The following is a 10,662-nucleotide window of genomic DNA, read 5'->3' on the forward strand; positions in this document are numbered from 1 at the left end:
GGAGCCGGTGGGGCGGCTCATCTTTTCAAAAAGTTCTCCCAAACAGAGACAAACGGGGTGCTAGGAAGCAGGACCTCTCGGGTTCTAAGACCAGCTCTGTTACTGACGTGCAGTGTGACTTTGGTCACTTCCCCTCGCTCTCTACCTCAGTTTCCCCATTTGTAAAATGAGGTTAATGATAGTGATCTACCTCAAAGGGGTGTAGTGTGGCCTAATTAATTAGGTATTATATGCAGAGCGTTTAAAAAATACGCAGCTGTCAAGAACCTGATCTCAGGGACCCTGATGTAAATCCAGAGCGACCCCGCTGAAGTCAATGGAAGCAGGGCCCGATTCTGATTTCAGTTACTCCAGTGTAAATCTGGAGTGACTCCACTAAAGGTAATAGTCACGGCCTGATTATGGTTTCAGTTACCCAGCTGTGAATCCAGAGTGACTCTAATGCAGTCAGTACTGTCAGGGCTGCATTCAGATCTCAGTGATCCTGGTGTAAATCCGAAGTGACTCCACCGCTGTGGTTAGAATGTGCCCCAGAGTCTGTTGAGTCAATTCCCATATCTATAGTAGCACTGCAGTGATCCAAACCAGGCGTATTTTGGAGAGAGAGAGAAACACCACTCTGATCTCTGGACAGGCGATGTCAGATGTGAGTAAAAGTCACAGGCAATACAGAGGCAAGATTTCCACCTAACCAGCACCCTGATTGGACAGTGTGATCTCATTAAAAGAGCAGGAATCAGGAAGTGCTGGAGGGTGTGTGGGGTAATGGGGCGGGCTCCTGCAGCCTGAGTCCTTCCCACTTCTCAGGGGGCAACAAGCTTTTTTGCTTCCCGTGGCACTCAGCATTGAACTGCAGTTTCCTGACTCTCTCTGCTGGCCAGGCTGATCAGAAAGCAGCATGGAGGCCCCTGGGAGAAGTGACCTGCTGAGGAAACTGAAAGCCCTGGGCAAGGAGGAGTTGGAGGGATTCAAGGATAAGCTGAATGAAGTCCTGCTGGAGGGGGGATCTGAGCCCATCCCCAAAACACCAGCTGACCCGGCTGCACTAACCGACCTGGTGCTCAGGCACTGCAGAGGGGATTCGAAAGTGGTTCTGAAAGTCCTGGAAGATGTTGAAGGCAGACTCCGGAAAGGTAAATCTAGAGCTGACTCGATTGCTCTTCACTTGAGGTCCAACCCGTCTTGCGGAGTGTGTATACGTCTCTTACAGGGTTTGCTGATGGGGGGGCCCCCTGGGCGCAGGTGCAATGGGTTATGGGCAAGCATCCCAGACAGACATGCCAAACCCCCACAAACAATGCAGAAATTGGGCTTGTTTTTGGCTTAATTGGCTTGTGAGTTGCTTGTTGGCTAGTTTTTGGCTTGTGGCTTCTTTTTTTTTGATCGGCTCCTGGCAAGCAGGGGCAAGGGGGAGAGAGTCAGGGGTGCACTGTGGGCCCACTACAATCCCAGACTGCACGGCGGGGGGATCTAGTCACATACAGTGTTGGGGTTCTTAGAGACTGGCTTGTTTTGACCTTGTTTTGAAAGGGGATTAGCTTGTTTTTTGGCTTATTGTGAAAGTCGGGGTGCTTATTTACCGTGGGAAAGTTGGCAACTGTGATCCCAGAGTGCCCTGGGCCGGGCTGACTTTTTTTTTGGCATGGCCTTATGGGAGAACTTGTCTGCTCAAGGGCAGAGAGTGGGAGAGCTGTGGATGGAAAGGTCAAATGAGTAAAAGCTCCCATGATCTAGCCTTCTTCTGCCTGCTCCAGAATTCCACTTCCCCATGCTGCTTGTGAGCATGGGTTACTCACTTGAGAGCAGGGGTGCTGCACAAACCCTGATGGAGATCGGGGGGCCCAGTTGTGCCGGGCTCTGGACAGACACGCTGAAAAACAGTCCCTGCCCCAGAGAATTCCCTATCTAACCAGGCAGGGCAGACACTGGGAGGTTAATAATGGGGATCAGAGGCCCAGACAGTCAGTGACTTTCCCCAAATGTCACATGGGTCTGTGGCCAAACTGCAAATTGAATCCAGATTTCATGGGCCCTTTGCTAGTTCCTTAACCACAAAACCAGCCCGCCTTCCTCTCAGGATAGGAGCCCTGCTGTGCTGGGTGGATTTGATGTAAATCAAATTGATTTAAATCACTAGTCAGGAAGACTCAATTTAATCATGGTTTTCTACATAAAAGTGCATTCTTGTTGGTTGTTATAACCTTAATACATGTTCTTCACAACTCCGAGATAGATGTAGGTTTCAGTTTTAGAAGGTACACACTATACATTTTTTTTAAATGATTTATTTTGAAAACTTTTCAGATTAGTTTTACAGCTATATGAGAAAATGAATGATTGTTTGGTTATTTCATTTACCAAAGGTAATTGAAGCAGATAGTTCACCTCCCAATGACTTCATAAATATCTCCAATTCAACAGGTTAATCATTAATATTAGGAGGGGTTTTTTGCCATGCTGTATTAGGAGGAGAACATCACCAGACAGATACTCAAATTGTTTTATTTAACTAAAACAACCAAGTTAAGTATTTTTGGATTTTTTTTCTTCAACAGCAAACATATAATATTTTAACAAAACAAGCATATGTCCCTCACTTCTCACATTTATCTCCAGACTTCTTCTCCTTGTCCAGATCTAGTCCACCCCCAACAATCTTCTATTCATTGAACTTTTTGAAACCTTGCACTTTTAGAGAGAGGTAAGGGATTGACGCTGTGTACACAAATTTGCAGAGGGACAATAGAATTGAGGTCTGTTATTTCTCACCTCTATATATTTATTTATGTAAAAACATTTTTGCTGTTAACAAAAGCATGTTACCCCTGGAGACACAAATCCACAGCTTGAGAACTGCAAAACTAAGCATCTCTGCTGGGATCTTCTAGACTGAGCACTGCATCCCATTGGGTAGATAGAAAGATTAACCTAAATAATCTCTACAGAAGCCCGTGGAACCCCATAAAATTGGATCCCTAATCCATGAACTATTGGAACTCATACAAAACTTTTCTAAAACATGACATGACTATATTGTCTCATATCATGGAATAGGGATTATAAATTCTAATTCTATAGTAAGATACATTATAGCTCAAAGATATCTCAATTAAAACTATCTTTAGATAAGTTTTTTCCTCAAAAAGCATTTTATCAAAAAAATCAATTTAAAAAAAAATTGTTTTTAAATCATTAATTTTTATCCACCCCGCCTGCATGTATAGGAGTATTTCCTCTTTTGTAGCAAACATTATACAAGTGAGATTTCAGTTCTCAGTGGCTGACACTCTGATTTTGCTCAATCCTTATTCAGGGGAATCCCAGTGGAATTCAGTAAAGGGAAGCTACTGGTCTAGTGGATTGTCGGGTATGAGGGTCAATGGAACTTGAGTATAGCCTGCCAAAATTATATGGCCACAAATGTTTTAAAGATTCCTTCCTTTCGCTCATTCCTCCTCATCTTAAGCTTTTGTTTCCCTCTGCTCTTAAAGCCTGAAGCTCCCCTATCTTGCTTTGTGTTGTAATTGAGACCTCTGCTCAGGTGTCAAAAACTATCTACTGTATCATCATCAGCAGTGTAAACAGCTATTATTCATGTGAATGGAGAACTGATTTGACAGCACCAGGCAGCAAGGACGTTTCTGTTCTTTCTCCTTGCAGAGCCTTGGAAACATAACTGATATAAACCAACTACTAGGGGCAGACTTCAGCTAGTGTTATTCCTAAAGATCCCAGGTTATTCAGGTCCTGTGTGGAAAATAAATATATATTTGGGTTTCTGAAAAATTGGGGGGTGGGGAGGAATTCCTTTTGCATCAAACTGAAAATTATTTTATACCTTAATGGCAACCCAAAAAATGTAAAAATGTTCATTTTAGGTTTGTTTTGACAAAATTTGAAACTTTTGTTTCACTTTTGGCTGTTTTAAAGCATTTTGATTGATTTTAAAAAAATTAAAGGAAACCTGGAAACAAAAAGTTCTGTTTTGAAGTGAAAAATCAAAATGTTTTCAATATGTCAACATGAAATATTTCATATTTTTTGGAGTGTTTTGTTTTGTTTTTAAAGGTTTTTTTTCTAAATGAACAAGTCAGCCAAAGTGACACCAATTCACAGAACATTTTGGTGTGGCTGAAGCTAAATTTTTTTTGGGTCGACAAAAAGTCATATGAAATTTTTTTTGTCCATCTCTAGTCCTGGCCTGTTTTTACCTTTCAAGTTCTCTCTCTCCTTTGGTCTCTCCCACAGCTTCGAGCCATCCACAACAAGAGCGGAAGCCGTCCACTTGCACTAAAGCAGGCGACTCAGGTGAGTTGTGCTGAGCCCATGAAAATCTGGCCCTGTGGTCTGTTGTATCTCTTTATCCCAAGCTCATGGTGGAAGTACCTGAGGGTACGTCTATACTACCCGCCAGACCGGCGGGTGGCGATCAATCTATCGGGGATTGATTTATCGTGTGTAGTGTAGACGCGATAAATTGATCCCTGCTCACTCTTCCCTCGACTGCTGAACTCCAGCAGTGCGAGAGGCGGAAGCAAAGTCGAATGGGGAGCCGCGGCCGTCGATCCAGTGCTGCGGGGACGCGAAGTAAGTAATTTTAATTCAATCTTTGATACGTCAACTTCAGCCACGCTATTCTTGTAGCTGAAGTTGCGTATCTTAGATTGACACCCCCCCACCCCCAGTGTAGACCAGGCCTGAGTATCTTACAAAGCTGTGTGTCTGTCATGTAATGCTAAACTTTCGCTCTCTCCGCCTCTGTCCGTTTGTCTGGGTGTCAGTGCAGGGGTTAGGAGAGCGTCACTCCAGGGTTAGTGCCTTCTCCTCTGATCTGGGAAGCCAACTCTCTAGTACCTCTCCATGGAAAACTCCTCTGCTCTCTCTTATCTTTAGGACCAAAGAGCCACTTCACGCATTCAGGCGATGAGATTCCCCCTGGTGAAGGAGGGACACTAGCATCTGGTGAGTTGAGAATCGCTCATGGTGATAGCAGGGGCCCTGGGAGAAATTCACTGCTGTGATGGACTGTGACAGCCCTGGAACTGTATGTCAGACCAGAGTCATTGCAGGGGTTTGGGCCTGTTTAATTTTTCCCCTCAGGGAAGGGCCAAATGGGGGTTGTTGCCTGATTTTAGGAGGTTAATATTATTATTTTGGATAGTATGGGTTATAGGCTCACCAATCAATCTGATCAGAAGATAATAAAGGTTCTTGTCCCAGAATCTGGCTACACAGAATATGCACAGGACCCTTGGGGGCATGACAGGACGCTCACACTGAGACCAATATAGTCTTAAAGGCTTTTATTAATAAAAAGGAATTATAATCAAATGGCAAAATATTGGAGAGTTACAAATGCAATACTATTATTTTAAAGATACATATGGTATTGTATCATAGAATATTAGGGTTAGAGGAGACCTCAGGAGGTCATCTAGTCCAACCCCCTGCTCAAAGCAGGACCAATTCCCAACTAAATCATCCCAACCAGGGCTTTGTTAAGCCCTGTTGTATTATATTTGTTATACACTATAACGCTTTTGATTAATAGACTCACACCCTTCCTTGATGACCTGGTTATAAGAGACCAAGGACCAGCCTTGCCTCCGGTTCCTCAATTCTTTTGACTGGGAGGTGCAGATCTTCGAAGAAGCTGGAGCTAAGAGCTATTGAAGCTGACTTAGAATTTCACTTAACTAACAGACTAATAAACTAAGACAGACACTTGAAGTGTAGATTCTTAAACACTTAGATGAGATAATGGTGTATTGTAGCGTGGTGTGTCATCCTGCTTAGGAGGGCTCAAGAACCCATGCCCTATATGTCCAAATTTAGTTTCCTCACCCACCCCCCACAACTTTGGGGTACACTTATTCCATAGGGTGGTATGTGTGTACATATTGATGACGTGTACATACATATAAATGACATTAGATCATTCACACATTTGTTATTTTTGTTCTCCTGGTTCTTTCGGTTAAAGTGAAAGGTCGCTGCCATATATGGACCTTGTGCTTTAACTTATCACTATCTATCTAGGTGAAAGCATACATATGTCTAGGACCGAACTTTGCCTTCGCTTAACATACAGGGTATGGCCTGTAGGTCTCTTCTGTTACAGCCAAACTACTTTAATATAAATCTATAAACCTATTATAATAAAACAAATAATCAAAACTGTAAGAAAAGAGATACAGGCAAGTAAGCTAGCTGTATAGGCTACAGGGTTGATCGAGGAAAGCAAAACCTGGGGTTGGCTTCCTGGAGTAGGTGCTAAATTTCATTCCCCTTTTCCTTCCAAAACATCCAACCTAAAGAGCGTTTCAGTGTTGGGTGGAGTGGCTGCTATGCAGCTGTTGTGCCCCACCCCAGAGGTGGCTACATTTCAGTGTATGGGTGAATAATATTCTGTGCATGCACAAGGATAATAGGTCCTTCACATATTCATATAGGCAGGCCTCATCTGGAATACTGTTTTATTGCATGTTCACTTTTTTTTTTCTTACTGTAACAGATTGGTGAGAGGCCCTCACAGCAAATAAACACTTTAGGTCAGCTTCTGACCTCCGTTACCCCAGAGTAAATCTGGCTTTGGCTCCAGTGAGATCAAGATAGTTATTCTGGATTTACACCAGGGTCAGGGAGATTCTGATCTCAGCAACTCCATTGATTTCAATGAGGTGGATCCATATTTAGTCAGATTCATAAAGCCTTTATATAAATCAATGGTGTGGCCTCATCGGGAATACTTTGTGCAGTCCTGGGCACCCCATCTCCAAAGGGATATTGCAGAAGTAGAGGGGGGGGGGTGTCACAGGAGGGTGATGACAATGATTAGGGAGCTGGGAAAGCTCTCCTATGGAGAGAGCTTGAAAAGACTGGGATTGTTCTATTGGAAAGGAATGGAATAAGAGGGGACATGATAAAAATATGTAAAATAATGAATGGCATGGAGAAGAGAGATCAGGAGCTTCAGTTCTCCTCTCCTCTCCTCCTAACACAAGAACTAGGGGACGTTCAATGACATTGGAAGGTGGCCAATTCAAAACCGATGAAGTGAAATCCTTTCCATATAAGGTGTAATTAGCCGGTGGAACTTCCTGCCACAGGAAGTCACTGAGGCCAAGAATTTAACAAGATTCAAGAAGGGATTGGATATTCATATGGATCACAAGAATATCCCGAGTTAGCATAATTCTTAATGATATCGATTTTGCAGGATATATTGAGCCACCTGCTTCAGGGTTTAAGCCAGTCTCTATTAGAGACCAGGATGAGAGCTATGTGGGAGACGGATTACCCAACATCTGCTACTACAGGGTTCCTACACCTTCCTCCAAAGCATCTGCACTGTCAGAGGACCCTAGGCTAGCTGGATCTCCGCTCTGATCCAGTCTGGCAGTTCCTGGGTTCCTACCTGTGAGAAGCGCTGTGGGCCAAAGGGTGCTAGAGAACTGTGCTAGATATTTATATTGATTATTAATACTGTAATTCCACACCCCCCAGCAATTGCCTTCATGAAGAGGCATCTTTCCTTCACTGGCTCCAAGGCCGAAGCTGCAGGTGAGTGAGGCTGAAATTGACCGGGCGAAGTGGGGTAGTTTGAGGGGCCTGAGTGGATAGAATCCAGACGCTGCCTTGGCCTGCTGCTTGGACCATCCACACAACGTCCCCCTTTAGCTGCACTGGATTTAATCTGTTGATTGCTGGCACTGTCATCAGGCTGCTTTTTGATAGTGTTCTTCCCTGCACTGATTGGCTATTGGCTATCTCTCCCTCACAGTCTCTTCCCCTCCACACCTGCTCCTCACACCCTCCTCCATCACCCTCTCCCCTGTCCGCTTTCCCTTTGTCTCTCTGTTTAGCTAATCTCCACCTACATTTTTTTTTTTTTTTAATTTTTAATATTCTCCAGGCTGCAGAGTCTGCCTCTGCTCTGGCCTCATTTGTTTTTCACCAGCCCCCCAAACCCAATTGCACTTAAAAATAATCCCCTGGAGAATGTGTTACTTGAAATAATATCTCCCCGACTGCTGCAGGAAAACAAAGCAGGAAGGAGGATCCCACTGGGGACAACTGGGGAACGGACAAATGCAAACTGTGTCCCAGGGAGGAGGTAAGGGATTAGGTGTATTTTTTTTTTTTTCCTTGCTCATTGTCTGTCAGTCTCTTTCCTTATGTATTGTCTCCTTCTCTGGGGTTTCTGGCTGTGATTTCACCCTCTGAGCTGAGCCAGGGGTAGTCTAACACCTCCACTGTTTAGATCAGAGAAAATTTATTTAGGCGGGATTGTGCCTGGTGGGCCAGTCAGGTGATGGCAAATGGAGGAATCGGAAACTATTTAAGGATATGTCTTCACGGTAGAAAAAAAGACGTGTTCTTAATTACTGTTGTTTATTAGGTGTATTACGGTAGCCCGTAGGAGCCCCAGTTATGAACCAGTACCCCATTGTGCTGGGCTCTGTATATTATGTATTAGGTGTATTACGGTAGAGCCTGGGAGATCGAGGCGTGGACCACAGAACAAAGAGCGTTCAACTCGGGTTAAAATAGCAGTGTACATGCAGCAACTCCACTTTTGATTCAGATCAGCAGCTCACGTTCAACCCTGGCGGCCCTATAGGCTTTAACGCGAGGTACTAACCTGATTGAAAAGCTGAGATACTGTGTTTTTGCTGCTAGTTTTACCTGTTGGCTAACCCAAGTTAATAACACAACTTGTATTTGCAAGGAAGACGTGTTCCCCGTTGGGGTATGTCTACACAGCAGCTGGGCGGTGTGATTCTCAGCTCGGGTGGATGGCCGCATACTGGCTCTGCTTCAGCTCGTGCCCCAAAATAGTAGTGTGACCACGGAGCTCGGGCGAGACTGTATTCGGGCTAGCCTGAGCCACTAGCTGTGTTGCCACAGTGTGAATTTTTAGGCCCCCACTGCTGTGTAGACTTACCCTGAGTCTGTAATATCCTAGATTCATAGATTTTTAAGGCCAGAGGGGACCATTATGATCATCTACTTTGACCTCCTGCATAACCCAGGCCAGAGAACCTAACCTGCATCAAGCCATAACTTGTGTTTGCACTGGAGTGTAGCTTTTAGAAGACATCCGGTCTTGGTTGAAAGATTCCAGGTGATGGCGAATTCACCACATCCCCTAGGTCTGTAGTTATTCCAGTGGCCTTATGTATAGTTTGGATTTGTCCAGCTTCAGGTTCCAGCCACTGGGTCTCATTGTGCCTTTGTCTGCTAGATGATCAGAATGTAGATTGGGGAGAGGGGGGTTGGAAACCCGCTCTCCCCTTCAAGCACGTCTACAGGGATCGTGTCAGTGGCGTTTATTAAATGTTGGGTTTCAAATCTCTCTCGTAATGCATCATCAGAACGGCCAGTGCACACACCATTTCCCTTCATCTTTTGGTGTCTGTTGTGCTATTTGTAACAGAGCCTGTTTATACAGCAGGAGTCTGGCCAAATGCAGATCAGAGGCCTAATCAGTTGTTTACATGCAGCTCTTCTTAGCTTCAGCGGGAGATATTCATGTAACTACGGGAATAGCTGGGCCCTGGACTGAATCGATCCGGAGTAGTCCCATCTCACACCCACCACAGTGCAGCTGGTGGCTTAGAGAGACGATTCATGACTCCACAGAACCTCTCTTCCTGCAATCCAGAGTGTGATCACACCTGACAGTTGTCGGTGAGGATCCCACCTCAGCTAGCTAAAGATAACTAGGCATCGTAGTTGTGACCTGGGGCATCTCGGTCACCTGGGATGCATCCGACCATGAGGCTGGAATTCAGTTGATCACCGAGTCCTCTCTGCCAGATGCACTGCAAGGGTCCCAGGCCACAGCGACAGCTGCCAGCTGAACACTAGGCCACAGCAGACAAGATTTCCACCTCACAAGAGCTCTGCAGTGGGAATCCCCAGTGAAGCCGAGTTAATGCCTGTTCCTGTGTTTTAGGAGCCTCCAGAAGAAATAAACCCAGAGATTATTCGGGGCCCAGATGGGAACCAGGAGATGTACAGGTGAGTACGGGGGCTGGGAGGTTGAAGTCACCCCCTCTGCAGGAGTCTGTGTGCCCAGGCCAGTCCCTATCGCACTGAGACTTTCTCCACACTGGAGAATTTCACAGTAAAATTCTCACTGGCGCTAACCCCCATTTATTTGCCCCAGGGGGAATGATGACCTAGACAAGGTTCTTCTGGCTTTTGGTGTGTCAATTAAATAAGCAGTGAAATTGTCTAGGGATAAGTGGCAATAACCACGGGAATGGTGACTGTGGTTGTGAAATGCTCAGGCAAATTAGAGAGGCTACAAAGGCAGAAAACACAATTGTGGGATTTCAATTACCCCCTTACTGACTGGGTCCGTCACCTCAGGACAGGAGGCTAAGAGAGAATTTCTAGACCCTGTAAATGACTGGAACAGGTCACTGTCGGAAGACCGGACACTAGGCTAGATGGACCATTGGGCTGACCTAGTATGTCCGTTCTTAAGTTCTTGTAGTGGTTCCTCCCTGTCAGCCTTGGCCACTCAGCCTTGCTCCGCCACCTAGTGGCCAATAGCCAATTGACAAGGGACTAGTGTGGTAAGCGTCAGAAAAGACTCTAGGGCCTTGGCCCCTTTGGCAGGGCAGCACAGCTGCCAGTCTTTTAGCTCCG

General features: G+C 45.2%; 1 protein-coding gene across 1 annotated transcript; it reads left to right on the forward strand.

The window, feature by feature from the left end:
- The first annotated feature begins 752 nt into the window (after positions 1-752).
- LOC117876607 lies at positions 753-10,229 on the forward strand. The gene is made up of 7 exons (XM_034768859.1): positions 753-1,133; positions 4,249-4,308; positions 4,894-4,962; positions 7,507-7,563; positions 8,040-8,116; positions 9,962-10,026; positions 10,175-10,229. The coding sequence occupies exons 1-7, from the start codon at positions 899-901 to the stop codon at positions 10,227-10,229; spliced, it is 618 nt and encodes a 205-aa protein (XP_034624750.1). The 5' UTR covers positions 753-898.
- The last annotated feature ends 433 nt before the right edge of the window (positions 10,230-10,662 follow it).

This window comes from Trachemys scripta, chromosome 4 (genome assembly GCF_013100865.1).
Source record: "Trachemys scripta elegans isolate TJP31775 chromosome 4, CAS_Tse_1.0, whole genome shotgun sequence".
In the NCBI taxonomy this organism is placed as follows: Eukaryota; Metazoa; Chordata; order Testudines; family Emydidae; genus Trachemys; species Trachemys scripta.